Source organism: Macaca mulatta, chromosome X (genome assembly GCF_049350105.2).
Source record: "Macaca mulatta isolate MMU2019108-1 chromosome X, T2T-MMU8v2.0, whole genome shotgun sequence".
Classification (NCBI taxonomy): Eukaryota; Metazoa; Chordata; class Mammalia; order Primates; family Cercopithecidae; genus Macaca; species Macaca mulatta.
In genome coordinates, this window is record NC_133426.1 from 38,223,971 (window position 1) to 38,243,437 (window position 19,467).

Consider the following 19,467-nt stretch of genomic DNA (forward strand, 5'->3'; position numbering starts at 1 on the left):
CAGCTACTCGGGAGGCTGAGGCAGGAGAATGGCGTGAACCCGGGAGGCGGAGCTTGCAGTGAGCTGAGATCGTGCCACTGCACTCCAGCCTGGGCCACAGAGCAAGACTCCGTCTCAAAAAAAAAAAAAAAAAAAAGCAAGACAGGTTGTCCTCAGTTCTAGGATTCTCCAAACTCATGGAGCTTTCCAGCATGCTCCCCATCCTTCAGAAGTTGACCTGGGGAACACATAGCAGGGTACAGTGTCAAAGGTCAACCAATTTTTATTTCTATTGCTTCTCCTCTCTTGCTTCTCTTCTTCCCCTTTCAGTTCCCAGTATTGGAGGCCAGGAAACAAAGCAGGAGGAAAAACTGGCTCTGACTATCCATGGATTATTCCAAATCTATGCTTTTGTGCCTAGAATTCTAGGCTGTTGAGGATATTTTTTTTCTCAAGCTATCATCTCTGCAATTTCAAAATGGACACTTTGAAACTCATAACACAAATTGCCTCTTTTCTTTCTCTCTGCATTTCTGCTCTACCAGACCTCACTTGAATCAATAATATGACTGCCCAAGTGAGCAATCAGACAGGGTTAAGGAGGAAGTACCACAAACAAAAACATATTCGTTGATATTTCAAATAGATTATTCTACCTTACGAGTATCAGAGCTTCCTAGGGCTTAGACGCAAACAACTATTACATGTGATTTTTACCTTGCAATGATCAGATTTTTACCTTGCAAGCTTACCAAATAGATATCAAAAAGAAAGTTCAGGGGGATTATGCAACTTGCCAGATTCACTCAGTTAATACCAGTAGCACCAAGATTCAGATCTGAAGCCCACTATTCTTACTAATGCACACTCCTTCCCCCTAAAGAGAAGGAAGGAGGAAGAGGGAAATTTTATAAGGTGCTAATCTTTAAAGCCCTAGGAAGAGAACAGATAAGAACATTTTGCTCGTTAAAGCTGGCTGCTATAAGAGATCATGTTGATATCTGACAGATGGTAGGGGAGAAATGAATAAACCAGTCAGTAATTCTCAAATTCTGCTGCCTTTCAACACTAGTATTCCATGAGTTGGGTAGAATTTTATTTTATTTTATTTTATTTTATCTTGTATCTTTTTGTCTGTTTTTACCATTAGTACTTAAGAGAAGTGGTCTTTTTTGAAGTCACCAAAATAATTGATTAATACATAGAAATTTCTCAAATTTAAGTTTTTTTAAAAGGGATTTTGCTGAGTTCATGGCATTTCTATGACTTTTCCCTGTTCAAATGTTATGTTTGAAACCAGAATATTTCTGAATAAATGATCGGTTTCACCATGTATAATAATGTGGTAGTTAATCTATTAATAAAAACGAGAGTGACAATTTAATAAGTTTTTGGATGCAGACCCCGTGCCAGGTGTTCTACATTAATTATGTGTGTTATCTCACTTAATCCTCATGACAACTCTGTGAGAGCAAGACCATTGAGGAAAACAGGCTGAAACGGGGCCAGCAAATGGCTCAAAGGCACGTAGCTAATAAATGGCAGACCCAGGATTGGAAGCTATTACTAACTATATATTTTTAAATATCTAATTTAGTAAACTGAATCTATTGATTTAATTTAATTATACGGAATGTAATAGTCATGTTTTATTCTAGTAAAATTGTTTCTACTGGTGGCATTAAGCCTTTTGTTAAATGATGGTTTTCTATAAAGAAATCCTTAGAAACCTTCCCAAAATCGTAAATAATAACAACAAATACATGAAGCAAGGAACGTATGACTGTTAAAACTTATAGTTCATGGAGCATTTGTCATTATCCTCAATAATTGCATATGGCATCCTGCCAAACTCAACAGTAGAATCACTCAAAGCGAGTAGCTGCCTTAATTGTTTACAGAAACAGTAAACCCCAATCAAAATCATGACAGAACATTCCTATTGTGTGTATGTGCGTCTTAACAGTTGTCCTTTGGTACAATTTTTCAACAAGTACCACCTGTTACTTTGGTGCGTAGAATTAAAATAGGTATAATTATGACTGTTACTGCCCCAAATCTGTGCCAGCCTCTGAGATGATCCTCATAGCACAGTCTTTGGCAATTCTGTTCCAAGCCTGAGTTTCAGAGCTACATTCATATTCCTACTTATCTCAGGAGACAGAATCAAATTCTCCACCCAACTCTTACCATAGTAATTGTTTATGTAACGTGTTTACTAAAGTGTAACACACAAACAGAAAAGTGCACAAATCATTTAATGTATAGTTCAATGAATTCTTACGATGAAAAAACCATCGTTAACTGATACCCAGCTAGAGAAACAGAATGGTAGTAGCACCCACAAGCTCCCCAATACCCTTTATTTCCTTCCAGTCACTGCTCCTCATCCACCCAAGGATAACTTACTATCCTGGCTTCTAACATCACAGATTCGTTTTGCCTATTTTTGAACTTTACATAAATGGGATCATTCAGCATGCGCTCTTTTGTGTCTCACTTCGTCCACTCAACATTGTGAGATGTATCGATGTAGCTGTGTGTAGTTGTAGATCATTCATGCCTCGTCCACCCTTTGTGTGTGCCTGCCTGGCAAACCAGACAATTCTCCTATGTGTCTACCAATGATTATATTCTTTTATAGCAAATGAATTGAGCCGATAGACAGATACATTTATTAATCTCAGTAAATGCAGTAGCTGATAAAAGATGCAAAAGGCATTCTAAGAGATGGTTCTTTTCATTATTTAACATTGGTATTTCACTTTCAAGGTGAAATAGAAGCTGGTGTTTTAACAGCTGTTTCAAAATCATCATCTGTACAAAGATGCCAATATAAAAATTGTGATACTATTCTGCAGTTACAAAAGCCAAGCACAGAGAGGTTAATAACTGCCATCGTTCTACCAGCAAGGGTCCTCGGATCCCTCATATTTCCAGTGAATGAATTCTATTTATACTCTTTTTTCCAAAGCGGGCAGGGATCTATGGGGAAGTGAAAGAGCAAAATAAGATTTACTTTTATTTTCCCAAACAGAAATTAAGAAATTAACAGAAGAGGCCGGTCATGGTGGCTTACACCTGTAATGCCAGCACTTTGGGAGGCCGAGGCAGGTGGATCACAAGGTCAGGATATCAAGACCATCCTGGCTAACACAGTGAAACTCCATGTCTATTAAAAATACAAAAAATTAGCCAGGTGTGGTGCTGGGCACCTGTAGTCCCAGCTATTTGGGAGGCTGAGGCAGGAGAATGGAGAATGGCATGAACCCGGGAGGCAGAGCTTGCAGTGAGCCGAGATCACGCCACTGCACTCCAACCTGGGCAGTGATACTCTATCTCAAAAAAAAAAAAAAAAAAGAAAAGAAAAGAAAAAAAAGAAAGAAAGAAAAGAAATTAACAGAAAACAGAAGAAACCCTTTGTTCAAAAATAGCTGATGTTAAAGCATAAACAAATGAAACAGGTAAAAGCAGGCTCCTCTGGATAAAGGGTGGAAAGAGAGTGGAAGCCCATCTCTCTGTCCTCTTCTTGGCAATGGCAGCTTCTAGTGGCCTCTCAAAATCTCTGATGCCCTTCGTAAGCACGTATTACCATCCAGACCTGGCAAACTGGCAAATTCGTGACTTGTACTTTTGGACAGGGATCTGAGGCTTCTTTTTGATCTGTGACAAAAATTGCAAAGGCAATTTCTTTTCAGAGGCAGTATTTCCTCCCCATTTAATCTTTTTCATGAACTGCTGAAGTATTTGGCTCCTACTTGTACACACTTTCTGTTACTCTTCTTCCTACCCCTATTTTGTAAGTCCAGGCACCATATGGATCTTCTGTATAGCACAAACAGGGAAGTAGAAGGGCAGCAGACTAATCCTGAGTTGCTATAGCAAAATGACTTATCATCAAAGAAAGAGTGTGACTTGGAATAGACCTACCAGGAGGTCCGAAAGTTTGCTTGAAATCTTCATCCATAGTCCTCAACCCTCAATGGTACTCATACCTGTACTAGGCACTTAGTAGGTGCACAATAAATAATTTTTGGACGAATGTGCAGTATTTATATGTGTTTAGCTGAAGTTGCCTTTTATAAAGAAATTAAGTTCTCAAGAGTGATTAGTGATTATAATCACCACTAAACTTCATTACGTTGCTTCACAGACAATAGAAATTTCTGTTCTTTCTGTTAGCAAAATGAGAGGCTGTTCACAAATGAGAAGAATGGGTCCTTTCTTCAGAGTCAAAATTCCTCCTTTAATCATTCAATGAGTATTCATTAAGCACTTACTATTTGCCAGGTTTTATTTTAGGTGCTCGAGAGTGATACCTCAGTAGACAAAACAGGAAAATCCATGCCTTCATGGGGCTTACATTCTAGTGGGTACACAGACAATAAACAACAGACATAATAAATAAGTGGATGGTACAGTATGTTGGAAGATGATAAGTACTCTCAGCAAGGAGAAGAATGTGCCTGGAACTGAGGGAAAAACAAGCACACCATTATTGGGACTTTGGCTTTTATTTTGAGTGAAATGGGGAATCATTGGATGATTTTGAACAAAGGAGGGACATGATCTAATTGCATTTTAAAAGGATCCCACTGACTGAGAATAAACTGTGGAATAGACTGTGGGGGCGGGGGCCAGGGTGAAAACAAGGTAGAAGTAGTGAAGCCTGTCAATAGATAGCTATCAATTATAGAAGCTGGGGCTGGGGTGGCAGTAGTGGAAAGGGTAAGAGGAACAGATTCTAGATATGTTTTGAAGGGAGAGACAAGATTACTGATGTATTGGGTAAGAGAGAGATGTCAAGGATGACTTTAAGATTTCTGCTTGAGCAAATGTGAAGGCTGCTGATGGAACAAATGAAAAGGGGAAGGTTGGGAATTTGGTCTTAGATACATTGAGTTTGAAGTGTCTATTAGACATATAAGCAAAGATGTTAAAATAGCAGTTGGACATGAGTCTGGAATTTGGGAGTGAAAACTGGCCTAGGGATATTTGTGTATGTCCAACATATAGATGATATTTAAGGCCATGGGATTGGATATAATTATAAAGAGAGTAAGTATAGATTGAAGGATGAGAGAAGAGAACCAAGGGCTGGTCCTGGGGCACAACCAACATTCAGAAGTCAAGAAAAATAGAAGGAACCAACGATGGTGACTGAGAAGGAGCAACTACCAAGGTAGATGCAAAGGCAAACAGGTGTGATGTCCTGGACACTGTGTGAAGAAAGTTTATCAAGTAGAAAATAAAGATCAACTTTGTTAAATACTGCTAAGTCAAGAAGGAAGAGGGATCAGAAATGACCATTGGATGTAGTAACGTGAAGGTCACTGATAACTTTGGTGAGAGGAGTTTTGGTGCAGCAGTGGTTGGGGGCAAAGCCTTATAGGTTTGTTGGAAATGAGAAGAGAGGAACTAGAAAGAGAAAGAAGAACAAAGAGCTTTGCTGCAAAGGGGAGCAAACAATTAAAGGAATACTTGTCAGAGAAATTAGGACCAACAGAAAATCTGTATCTGTTTTTTAGTAATGAGTGAAAAAATGAGAACAACCCATTCAAGATGTTGGTGACATAAGGGAGAAAGGGAGGAATTGCTAGAGCAATGTCTTTGAGTAGGCAAGGGGAGTGGCTTCTAGTGCATGAGTGGAGGCATTACATGGGGCATAGAAAATTCATCTATGCTTAATAGAAAGGAAAGCAGAGTATATGAATACAGATGCTGACTAGTGAGGAAATGGAGTGGAATCTGGAAGTTCTCCTCTTATTGCTGTAATTTTTTCAGTGAGGTAGGAAGCAAGGTGAACAGCTGAGAAGCTCACTTCACCTCTGAAGACATACATACACTGATAATGAAGGGATGGAAAAAGATATTCCATGCAAATGGAAACTACAAAAGAGCAGGAGTAGCTATACTTGTATCAGGTAAAATAGATTTCAAGACAAAAACTGGAAGAAAAGACAAAGAAGGCCATTATGTAATGATAAAGGGGCCACTTCAGCAAGAGAATATAACAACTAAAGATATATATGAACCCAATGCTAGAGCACCCAGATATATAAAGCAAGTATTATTAGAGCTAAAAAGAGAGATAGAACCCAATACAATAATAGCTGAGGACTTCTCAACGCTCCATCTTCAGCACTGGACAGATAATCCAGACTGAAAATCAACAAAGAAACATTCGACTTAATCTGTACTATAGACCAAATGGACATAATAGATATTTACAGAACATTTCACCCAACAGGTGCAGAGTACACATTCTTTTCCTCAGCACATGGAACATTATCAAGGATACAAAACAGGTACCCCAAATTAAAAAAATACTTAAATTATATTAAATATATTTTCTGACCACAATGGAGTAAAACTAGAAATCAATAACAAGAAGAATTTTGGAAAAAATATAAATGCATGAAAATTTAAAAATGTGCTCCTGAATGACCATTGAGTCATTGACAAAATTAATAAGAAAATGTAAATATTTCTTGAAACAAATGAAAATGGAAGCACAGCATATTAAAACTTGTGGGATACAGCAAAAGCAGTACTAAGAGGGACGTGTACATCAATAAATGCCTACATCAAAAAAATAGAAAAACTTCAAATAAACAACCTAATGATGCATCTTAAAGAACTGGAAAAGCGAGGGCAAACCAAACCCAAAATTTGTAAAAGAAAAGAAATAATACAGATCAGAGCAGAAATATATGAAACAGAGACTAAAAAAATACAAAAGATCAATGAAATAAAAAGTTGGGTGTTTGAAAAGACACACTTTCAAAAAACATATGAAGAAGCCAACCATTTCCTCACCACATTAGCTGCTACCACCCTGTTCCAGCCAATCAACTCTCACCCAGATTTTCGCAACAGTCTCCTGACTTGTCTCCCTGCTTTGGCCCTGCTACAGATGTCCAATTAAAATGTAAGTCAATCATGTCCCTCCGCTGCTCCAAGCCTTCAAAAGCTTCCCATTTTATCCGGACAAAAGTCAAAGTTGTTGCCTTCTCCCCAGCTTCCTTCAGCAGCCTCACCTCTGCACCGTCCACACTACCTTCTTGTTGTCTCTCTCTCTTTCTTTCTTTTTTTTTTTTTTTTTTTAGACGGAGTCTCACTCTGTTGCCCAGGCTGCAGTGCAGTGGTGCAATCTTGGCTCACTGCAACCTCCACCTCCTGAGTTCAAGTGATTCTCCTGCCTCAGTCTCCCGAGTAGCTGGGATTACAGGCACCCACCACCACGCCCGGCTAATTTTTGTATTTTTAGTAGAGATGGGGTTTCGCCATGTTGGCCAGACTGGTCACAAACTCCTGACCTCAGGTTATCCGCCCAACTCGGCCTCCCAAATTGCTAGGATTACAGGTGTGAGCCACCGCACACAGCCTTTTGTTGTCTCTTGAACCCACCAATCATGACCTTTACACAGGAACTTTGCACATGCTTTTCCCACTATCTCATATGTTTTCTATGGCTCACCCATCCATCTTCCTCAGGTCTTTACTCAAATGTCCCACAATCAGTGTGGCTTCCTTGACCATACTACTTAAAATTGCAACTAGGGTCCTGTAAATTTCCTGTTCTCCTTCCCTGCTCTGTGTTTCTTATAGCACTTATCAGTACCTAACACACAATATATTTAATTTAATCATTCAGTTTACACTCTGTCTCTCCCCATTTGAAAGCAAGTTCCGTGTAGTCAAAGACTTGTCTATTGTTTACAATGCTTTCTTCAGTGCCTGGAACAGCCCCAGGCACATATTTTCAGAATGAATGAATAAATTTCAGAATCATACAGTGAGACCAGGACTTCTTGTGGTGTGTAGTTACTCCATAGACATGAGATGTGCCATCCACCTAAAATTTGGTTTGATTGCTGAGAGTGAGAATATCTCACATGCACCAGGAAGATACGAAAAAGTTTATTACTCACATCATGTGGCTTTCTGGGGATAGTAGGTCTGGCTCCCAAGCAGGTCCAAAAGTAGCCTCAGAGAGCAGAGAAATGATACGAAGTTCTAGTGTGATTTGGCGATGGGGCTGGGATGAGGATTCCCGTGCCCAGGGTAGGGCTTGTGCAGTTTGAACCTCCTGCTAGTGCCAAAGGAGGGAGCACCTGAACTTCCTTACCAGCTTGCCCAGATGTAGGGCTGAAGGGTCAGGCAGGGAGAGGTGGGCAGGCAAACATCAGAAATGGGGTCAGATTGTTCATTATAGGTCCTATAGCAACTAGGACTGTTTGGGCATTTCATATTCTTTGATCCTACCTGGCACCTAGCACATAAGATCTGCAAGGAATCTTACAACTCTAGGCAGACTGTCTTATTTTTCAGATGAAGAAGACTGAGCTCAGTCCCACTATGTCATTCTGTCTCTGTAGATCACACTTTGAGCTGACTCAATAGCTGGCATCCCTGTGGCAAGGCCTAGGACTGTGGGGACTTAAAAACAATCTTGCACAATTTTTTAGACTCTGACTCTCAGAACCCTTTTCTGTAAAATTCTTGTAATATCTACTGTACACTTTGTCAGACTAAGGGATTCAGTGAAAGAATGTTAATAATGTGCCATCACATGACCATACTCTGTGAAGGGTCATTGCTAGGGTCAGAACATGGCGGTCTCTAGTAAAAGATCATTTGGTCTAGGGATATTTAAGAGAACACTTTTAAGTATAAAATAGCTAGGCTATAATTATTTCATTTTATACACAGTAACAGAAATGGAGACCATTGCTTTGTGTGGGTTTGATTTTTACTTTTTACAGTGAAACTTTCAAATAAACAGAAAAGTAAAAAGATTAGCATAATGAACATACCAATACTCTTACATCGGTCTAACAATTGTTAATATGTTGCCTTCTTTGTCTATTTGTTTTTGTTGTTGAACTACTTTAAAGTAAATTAAAGCTATAATGATATTTTACCCCAAAATATATCATTTTGTATCTTAAAATAAGGATATTGTCCTATATGGCTATGATGTCATGATCACACTGAACAAAAATGATGATTCCTTAATATCATTTAATATCAGTCCACATTCAAACCGTGTTAAGGCTTCAGTGGGATGTTTCGTGAGATTTTGAGTCAAATTCTCCTTTGTGGATCTGAAACTCCTCATTCCCCAATTCACTGTGCAATTAATGATTTCTTCCCTCTTTATGGGAAACAGATGGGATTAGCAAATTGTGACTGTTGCTTATTTCCCAAAAGATAAATCAGGGACATCATAATAAGGAGGAGAAAAGTAATGTTTGCAAAATTCCTTGGACAAACCTCTATCTTGCAATTATGTGTATTTGCCTTTAATTATGTATTGGAGAAATTTTGAGCATTAAACCAGTCTCAAATGAGATACTAAAGTTCTGATTGGATGTCACCATCTCCCATAATTTTCCCCAGAATGTGTGATGAAAGGGCTCCAGCCTGGGTGACAGGGGAAGACTGTGTCTCAAAAAATAAATAAATAAAAATGAAAGGCTTAAAAATAAAAGAAAGTAAGCATTGAGATAGTGGTTTCAAGTCACTAAGAGTCAAAAAGTCAAAGGGCCACTTTACTGTTTTCCTTATCTTCCAACCAAGACAGCGTCATATAGTTTATTTTTTTTATTTTTATGTTTTTGAGACAGAGTCTTGCTCTGTTGCATAGGCTGGAGTGCAGTGGCATGATCTCGGCTCACTGCAACCTGCGCCTCCCAGTTTCAAGCGATTCTCCTGCCTCAGCCTCCTGAGTAGCTGGGATTAGAGTCGCCTGCCACCACGTCTGGCTAATTTTTTTATTTTTAGTAGAGACAGGGTTTTGCCATGTTGGCCAGGCTGGTCTTGAACTTCTGACCTCAGGAGATCCACCCACCTCGACCTCCCAAAGTGCTGGGATTATAGGTATGAGCCACTGCACCCAGCCAGCTTTGTATGTTTTAGAGAACCAAAACCAGGGATAGCCCCAAAGAGGGAATGATGCTTCATTATTGTCACATCTTGAATAAGAGGGTGGAGAAATGGGCACACATATGAAGGAGAGTTAAGTACTTGAGCACAAAATTGTATCTACTTCCCTCAGCTCCTCATTTTGTTTTGCATGGGAATTCTCTATCAGAGAAGTTGGAGAGCTTTAAAGATTTTGACTTTTCAGTTGAGATTATGCCAATTCTTTGTAATTTTGTTTTCCACTTTAGCTCTTTTTTCCAAAATGATTCTTTTCTTTTCTTTTTTTTAATTGTAGGCTTTGCACTTCTGGGAGGACACCCTTGTTTTCTTACCACACAAGATATTCATTTGGGTGTGAATGAAAGTCTCACGGACACGGCCCGGTTTGTAAATATTTTCTTCTCTCCAAAGCCGATTTCAGAATCTGATGGATAAATTTCAGAAAGAAAACATGCTTCTCTTTAAATAATGGTTTTTCCCTCTGATTGTTCTGTTCTCCATTTTCCCTCTTTCCCTGATATTCGGAATGCCTCTCCCTCATCCTATGGTGGCCACTTTCCATGGGTTGAAATAATTTTTCTTGGCAATTTTTTGAAGAAGCTTCTGATCATAAAATTTCAAACTTATGGAAATATTGAGTTCATCAAGTATGACTCTTAGATTTAACAGTTGAGGAGGAAATGAAGGTCCAGGGAAACTGACGTTCAGTGACTCATAACCAGTTACTATCAGACTAGGTAATCACATTGATAACTATTAATAACATTTATTGAGCATTTATTATGTGCCAGGTATTTTTCTAACTTGTTTAATCCTTATAACAACCCAAACAGATTGTCATAAAGAAGTGAAACAACTGAATTAGACACAGACTAGCTGCTGTAACACAAAATCTCAAATGTCAATGTGCTAACATAGCGCAGATGTTCCTGATTGGTAAAAGGGAAGAACAGGTTATTAATTTACGTGGGTTATTCAGGGACACTGGCTGAGAGTGGTTCTACCATCTTCAACATGTGACCTCCGAGGTCAGTTTGGGTGTTAACATCCAGCCAGGACCAAGAAGAACAGAGCATGGAGAAGGCATACTTGTTTCAAAGCCGCCTTAGCAGGGAAGCAGTGCAAACAGTTCCACTTATATTTCATTAGGAAGTACGAGTAGCTCACTCCCATCTAGATGAAGGGAGAAATGGGGAAAGACTCCTACCCACTATATTATAATGAAAGACTGAAGCATAGGCCTCCTGACTCCTCATGCAATGCTCTTACCACTACATCATGTCTGGCTAAAAAATCCAGAACAAATATCTTTGTTAAAAGTTTTGCCCTCAAAAGAGAAGACGAATGATTCTTTTCCTGAAAATGATATGCGATAAAGTTATTTATTGAGATACCGTCTGCTTTTTATGGCAACCACCCTGGTATATACTAAAAAATTCACCTCATTTGACTTGCTGAAGAGATTTCAAATAACTCATCTTTAAACCTTTTAGGTATGTTATTTCAGAGGGGACAATGAAAGTATTAAGAAGTGTGATTAGCCTCTGGATTCTAGGGACAAAAGGAATAAAGGAACATAAATTTTTTCTTTCAAATAATCTGCCACTGACTGGGATTATATTTGTCTAGTAATTCTGCTTCCACGAAAGTGAAATATACTTTATTCAAAAGCAAATATTACAAGCTGATCAAGGGATGAAGCCAGAGACATATCCAAGCAAAGTTTCAGCGGGGATCCTCCATATAGGACCAGGTGAAAGATGGTGAATGAGTCGAATGTAAAGCACTGGTTGGAAGAGGGTTCAGTGGGAGGAACAGCTGAGTATCCAAAAAAGGAGGGGAGCAGTGCAGATTGGCAGTCAGAAGGAGGTCAGGGCCCAGAAATCAGTGCAGTGGGCAGGATCCCAAGAGCAAGAGACAAACAGCCAAGCATGGGCTGAAAATTGAGGATGGGTATAAACGTGCTCTTTTCTGGGCTTGCTGTCTACACAATTCTCACTGCAAATCCTCAGAGGAGTTCTACATAGATCCTTAGCAAAACAGCCTGCTTACAGATTTTTTTTTGTTGTTACAAGTTCCAAAATGATTGGGACATTTTGAGTCCATATAATTATTATAGTTCCATTGCTACATGAATACATGGGTCCACAAAATGGAGTCCATATAATTCATTTTGATCATTTTATCTTATGCAAAACACTGAAAATAATAGCTACTCCTTAAAGAGTGTCTGCTGTGGACCTCTTGTGCTATTATCTCTAAATCTTTTAAAAAATCTTGCAAAGTAAGTATTATTGGCCTGGTTTTATAGATGAGGAAAGCATGGCTCAGAGAAGTTAATGGAGCTTAGAAGCTGACTAAGTCAGGGTTTAAATCAAGCTGTCTTTATTTTTTAAGGCTGTGTTGTTTTGATTACCCCATAATGCTTCTTCTATTCAGCCCACGAGAGGGGCAGTGAAACAAGTTATAGAAAATATTGGGCCGGGCGCGGTGGCTCATGCCTCTAATCCCAGTACTTTGGGAGGCCGAGGCAGGTAGATCATCTGAGTTCGGGAGTTCGAGACCAGCCTGACCAACATGGTGAAACCCTGTCTCTACTAAAAATACAAAAATTAGCTGGGTGTGGTGGCACATGCCTGTAATCCCAGCTACTCAGGAGGCTGAAGCAGGAGAATCGCTTGAACCCTGGAGGCGGAGGTTGCAGTGAGCCAAGATCGCACCATTGCACTCCAGCCTGGGCAAGAAGAACAAAACTCCATCTCAAAAGCAAAGAAAAAGAGAAAAGAAAACATTGACTTTCACGTCAAGAGGTCCCCATGACAACCCAGAGGTTTGATGATTCTCTAGGAGGGCTCACAGGACTCAGCATATAGTCATACTCATAGTTATGATTTATTACAATGAAAGTATACCAAGCACAATCAACAAAGGGAAAAGACAGAAGCAGGAAAATGAAAGAAGTTTCTGATTTGTGGAGACAGTGACAGATTAGGTACTGAACATATTGCATTAAAGGTTGAACCTCTGAGTGCAAATGTTCACAAGCCATTGGAGATAAAGACCTTGAGTGAAGTTGAGAGCTGAAGAAATATAAGCTCAGTGGTAAAAATGAGCTCCATGGTCTCAATGTGGGAGAATTGCAGAAGGCTGTGCCATGAGAACAGGTGCAATTAGGGAGGGGGAGGAGGAAATCCTCAAGGTAGAAAGAAGGATAGTACAATATCGGAAGAGGCTGGGATGGGAGATGGGGGATGTCAGAAAAAGGAGTAGAGTAGCTATTGTAGAAATCTGACTTTCTTCCGTGTACCTCATTACTGCTTAATCTGCCAAAATATCTGACAAACAAGATATGCTGGGACTCAGAAATTCAATAAAGCTAAATTGAAGAAGACAAGAGAAATCCACCACTTTCTACCGATGCAATTGAACAGGTGATGCAAGGAAGCGAATCTTAATGACATCTACCTTGCTGATACGCACCTTGTAACCCTCAGCAATCGCCTCCTTTGCTTTTTGTAGAAGTTTAACATTTTAAGGTGCAAAGGGATTGGAGGATGATTAAATGACATTGCTGGCCCTTTCAAATCAAAAGAATCGTGCATACCTGACACTGATTGACGGTGTTGCTTCTCCATCTGCTGGTCCAGGTGCTTTGAGGGCCTGGTCAAATAAAAAGTGCCTGCACATTGGTGAAAGAAGAGCCTGAGGGAGAATATAGTGAGTGTAGCAACAGAAAGAAAAGAAAGAAAGAAAGAAAACCGGGCCAGTCTCTTGAAAGCTGTTAAATGCAATTTCCAAAGTGTCACTTATTTGTTCAAATGATTTAATTATTCATTTATTCAGAAATAGTTATTGAATGCCTCGTTTTTCTTCCTGACATTGTTTTAGCACTGAGAATAAAATGCTGATCAAGGCTGGGCGCCGTGGCTCACGTCTGTAATCCCAGCACTTTGGGAAGCCGAGGGGTGGGGGTGGGGGGGGGGGGTCACCTGAGGTCAGGAGTTCGAGACCAGCCTGGCCAACACGGCAAAACCCCATCTCTACTAAAAATACAAAAATTAGCCGAGTGTGGTGGCACATGTCTGTAATCCCAGCTACTCAGGAGGCTGAGGCAGGAGAATCACCTGAACCCTGGAGGTGGAGGTTGCAGTGAGTCGAGATTGAGCCACTGCACTCCAGCCTGGGCAACAGAGCGGGACTCTGTCTCAAAGAAATAAATAAAATAAAATGCTGATCAAGTCAAACAAGATTCTTGTTGGAGTGGAAATTACATTCTGGAGCAAGGAGGCTTTTGCTAAACAAATAAATAAAGCATGAATAGATGAGCAGGTTGAAATAAGTGCTACGATGAAGCTAAAGCAGGGTTATTTGTTGGTGGGGTGGGGGCTGCCTTAGATTGGGTGGTCAGGGAAGGCCTCTCTGAGGAGGTGACAGTTAAGAGCTCAATAAAATGACAGAGCCAGGTACACAATGCTGTGGGAAGAGCGTCACAGAAAGAACTGCTGATGCATCAGCCTAAGGCAGCAACAAGCTGGATGTGTTCAGGAACAAAAGGGAAGCCATTAATATTCTAAAATCTTCAAAGAAACATATTTTAAACCTGATTTTTTAAAAAGCACCTTACAGATTGGTCCTCAGTCTCACCCACCAAAGAAAGGAAAGATAAAATCAGAACAAGGAATAAAAATCCTAAATACACATTCAAAATACAATGTATTGTACAGCAGATCTTTAGAACTTATTTATGGCTGGGTGTGGTGGCTCACGCCTGTAATCCCAGCACTTTGAGAGGCCGAGGCAGACAGATCACCTGAGGTCAGGAGTTCGAGACCAGCCTGGCCAACATGGTGAAACTCCATCTCTACTAAAAATAAGATAAAACAAAATTCCTCTCGCCCATAGTCTCAGTTACTAAGGAGGCTGAGGCAGGAGAATCGCTTGAGCCCAGGAGGTGGAGGTTGCAGTGAGTTGAGATTGTGCCACTGCACTCCAACCTGGGCAACAGAGCAAGACTCTGTTAAAAAAAAGAAAAAAAAAGCCAGTGTGGTGGCTCACGCCTGTAATCCCAGTACTTTGGGAAGCCGAGGTGGGCAGATCACAAGGTCAGGAGTTTGAGACCAGCCTGACCAACATGGTGAAACCCCATCTCTACTAAAAATAAAGTAAAATAAAATTCCGCTCACCCGTAGTCCCAGTTACTAAGGAGGCTGAGGCAGGAGAATCGCTTGAGCCCAGGAGGTGGAGGTTGCAGTGAGCCGAGATCGTGCCACTGCACTCCAGCCTGGGCAACAGAGCAAGACTCCATTAAAAAAAAAAAAAAAAGCTGGTATGGTGGCTCACGCCTGTAATCCCAGCACTTTGGGAGGCTGAGGTGGGCGGATCACAAGGTCAGGAGTTTGAGACCAGCCTGACCAACATAGTGAAATCCCGTCTCTACTAAAAATACAAAAATTAGCCAGGCATGGTGACACATGCTTGTAATCCTGGCTACTCAGGAGGCTGAGGCAGGAGATTCACTTGAACCCAGGAGTTGGAGGTTGCAGTGAGCTGAGGTCACAGCACTGCACCCCAGCCTGGGTGACAGAGTGAGACTCTGTCTAAAAAAAAAAAATATATATATATATATATGTAACTTATTCATTCATCCTCTATAACTGAAATGCTTGTTGAACATCTATGCTCATTGCCCCCTACCCCCAACCCCTGGCAACCACCATTCTACTTTCTCCTTTTCTGTATTTGACTATTTTAATACTTCACATAGGTGGACTCATGCAATATTTGTCCTTCTGTGACTGGCTTTTCTCACTTAGCATAATGTTCTCCATGTTCATTTGTGATATTGCATATGCTGGGATTTCCTTCTTTGTAAGGCTGAATGATATTTCGTTGTAAATATATACCACATTTTCTTTATCCATTCATCTGTTGATGAATATTTAGGTTGTTTCCACATATTGCTATTGTGAATAGTGCTGCAAGGAACACAATAATACAAATATCTCTTCGAGTTTCTGATTTCAATTACTTTGGCTAAATACGCAGAAGGGGGCTCAATCATATGATAATTCTATGTTTAATTTTTTGAGGAACTTCCACACTGTTTTTCATAGTGGTGGCACCATTTTACATCACCACCAATGGTGCGGAAGGGTTCCAATTTTCCACATCCTTGTCAACACTTGTTATCTTTTGTCATTTTGATAATAGTCATCCTAACAGGTGTAAAGTGATATTGCACTGTGGTTTTAATTTGCATTTCCCTAATTGTTAGTAATATTGAGCACATTTTCATATACCTTTTAGCCACTCATATACCTTTTTTGGAGAAATATCTATTTAAGCCTTTTGCCTATTTTTTTAATTTTGACTTTTTTTGCTGTTAAATTGTAGGCATTCCTAATATTTTGGACATGAACCCCTTATGAGACACAGGTTTGCAAATATTTTCTCCCATTCTATAGGTTGCCTTTTCACTCTGTTGATAGTTTCTTTTGCTGTGCAGAAGCTTTTTAGATCTCATTTGAAGTATTATTACAATAAAAAGTCTCACATTTAGAGTTAAGTAAGATTTTAAAAATTAGATCATAATAAACAAGTATCCCAAAGAAGATCTGACAATTAAGGAGGGAAAAAAAATGTCTTGTTCTTTTCTTCCTTGTTACATAATAAAACCTATTCACTATACAGAATATTGTGGCTGAAATCTCCTTAGCTCGGTCTTAGTTGCATTTTGTATAATCTGAAGGTGACTGAAGGGAAGCACTGAGGTGGAGCTGTCCACTGATATTTTGGAGGAGCTGATGTGTTGGAGTCTCTAACACCACATGAGAAGGACTCACAGGGAGCAGCATACAGTGATACTCATGGCTAAGACTTATCACAACAAAAGACACAAAGCAAAATCAGTCAAGAAAAAAGGTGCATGAGGTAAAGTCTAGGGGAGACGAGGCACAAGCTTCCACAAGTGCCCTCCCAGTGGTGTCACACAGGATGTGCTTAATTTCCCCAGCAAACCAGTTCGCAAGGCTTTTACTGGGGCCTAGTTACAAAAGTGCCCTCTGCCTAGCGTGATCCCAAAATTCCAGATTCCAGAAGGAAAGCAGGTGTGCAGCATAAAACAAAGTGCATATACAAATAGTTTGGGCACAGTGAACCACCCTTATCAGTTCTGGGAATGGTGGGAACCCTCCTAAAGTCCAAGTTCCCAGATGCTAGTCAAGGGTCAGCCTTGTAAGCAGCCCTTTGAAGGACAGCCACCTCAAGGCTGCTGTGTTAGCTTTTTTCTACACAACCAGGCTCTCATCTCTCTTCTGAATTTTGCTCAATTTCTTTTACCTAGATGTACTGTAACTGGTAAGGGAGTGTATGTTATATCCATGGGAAGACAGCCTTAAGATTTGAGTTGTTTTCTTGCTTCAGTATGGATCCCTGGAGGCCTAGGTTCCCCTGGATAGAATCAGTCCCATTGCTCACATCCCTTTATTGAAGAGTCTCCCTTAGAAACTCTTTCTCACCCCCTAACATATCAGAAAACACAAAACATACACATAGATATTCAGTTAAGTTTACGTCAGAGGTGAGGGTATTTTCAGATTTTGTCAGTTACCAGGTGCTCTACTGGGGTTGTGAACTGGATATTCTTTTTCTTTTTCTTGCTCTGGGCTTGTCCTTTTAGATGTGACACTAGAAGTGACACCTTTGCATGACTGAGATCACTGATTTTTTAGAAGTTTTAAATCATATGGAATTTAGCAATAGCAAGTGGGGCATTATCACTCCAGTTTCAAGGCTTTCTGTTTCTTCTGTAATGACAGCTTTTCATGCCTAATGCTCTGCGTGTACTACTGAAAAGTGCATAATAGCTTCACAGTCATTTGCCTTCTAATATTGTACTTAGCAATGCAGCTTCAGGAACCATGTGTATGAAAGGCTCCATTTAAAGCCAAATAATGTAACATTGTTCTACTCTAATTTCTTTCCCTATAGATGTAATTTACGTATGGTAGTGATTGCTAAAGTGTGTTTAGCTAATGTAAAACCAGTAGAAAAGAAAACGAATGTAGACCACTGTATTAGTTTCCTAGGGCCGCCACAACAAATTACTACAAACCTGGTGGCTTAGAACAACAGAAATTTATTTTCCCACAGTTCTGGAGGCTAGAAGTCCAAAATCAATGTTTCAACAGGACCACAATTCCCTTTCTGGTGCCTCTCAGTCATCCTTGGCATTCCTTGGCATCACCCCAAACTCTGCCTCCATCTTTGCCTGGGCTTCTCTGTGTATCCTCTCCTCTTCTTATAAGAATGTCTGTCATTGAATTTAGGACCTACCCTACTCCATATGACTTCATCTTAACTAATTACATCTGCAAATATTCTACTTCCGATGAAGCTCACATTCTGAGTTTCTAGGTAGACATGGATTTTGGGGAAACACCATTCAACCCACTACAACCACATATCCACATGTCCCTGTGACACCATAAAAGGGGTTTCCAATCATTGCTATTCTCAAATAATGAAAGTTATAGAGGGATTTGTGGATGAGGCCCAATCCTCAAGAGGAGTGAATCATTGTCATGTTAAAAGGAATATTTCTTAAAAAAAAAAAAAAGCTGGAATACTGTTATTTATGTATTTATACCAATTATATCCAGACTGAAAAGGTTAAATGTTTTATAATTTTTGGTAAAATGTTTCAAAATATTGGTACCTAATGGGAAATATGTACCTCATGAGGTAGTAATAAATTGGTACTTAATGGGAAATATGATACTTCCATGAACCTTTACAGAGAACACAAGAACCCAGCAGGTATGAAAATTCTGTATTCTTGGGAAGAATGATGACAAAACCAGTCTCTCACAGCATGAGCAATGATATATTCTCTTAGAGGCAGTGTGCCGGAGCATCAAGGACAGGGCCTTCAAAGCAGAGGCACGTTTTGGTTCAATTCACAGCTCTACCACACACTAGCCCTTATGGTTTGGGCCAGATGCTTCTGAGTCTCAGGTTCCTCAGTTGCAAAATGGAGATACTTATACTTATCTTAATGCATTATATGAGGGTAAATGAGATCATGCTTGTAAAGGACAGGCACACAGAAGAAACTCAAGCAATGTTGGTTGAATCAAGTTACGATCTAACCCAATCTCAAGACAAGCACTGACTCAATTTTGGCTATATCTGTGGTTTTCCTAAACAGCTTACACTGACCCACTGAACTTCCATTAGCACATTTTGAAGAAGTTATTCTAAATGTCATTATACCCCGTTCATCTTTCTCCAAGGTCTTCAAACTTGGGATCTAACATTTAAATCAAAACAACCTGGCCATTATAGATCCTTCATTAATAAATTGAATATGGCAATTTTATTCAACATCTCTGGCTTTTTCCAACACCAGCCCATTTGACAAGAACCCATCTAGGTTTGCTGAGGGTATTATCCATCTTATTTCCTCATCATTCTTATGTTGATATAACTAAAATCATTATCTGAGTAGAGATGCCAGAGGGCTAGAATATTCTGTTTCCTAGAGGGAGACTCAGAGAG

At 39.8% G+C, this 19,467-nt stretch overlaps 1 protein-coding gene across 1 annotated transcript in view; it reads left to right on the forward strand.

Moving 5' to 3' along the window:
* Positions 1–19,467, forward strand: part of OTC (ornithine transcarbamylase) — a 77,952-nt gene that overhangs the window by 19,001 nt on the left and 39,484 nt on the right. Inside the window, exon 4 of the mRNA XM_028841925.2 lies at positions 10,205–10,292. Coding sequence (XP_028697758.1) covers positions 10,205–10,292 — 88 coding nt within the window. The remainder of the gene's footprint in view (positions 1–10,204; positions 10,293–19,467) is intronic.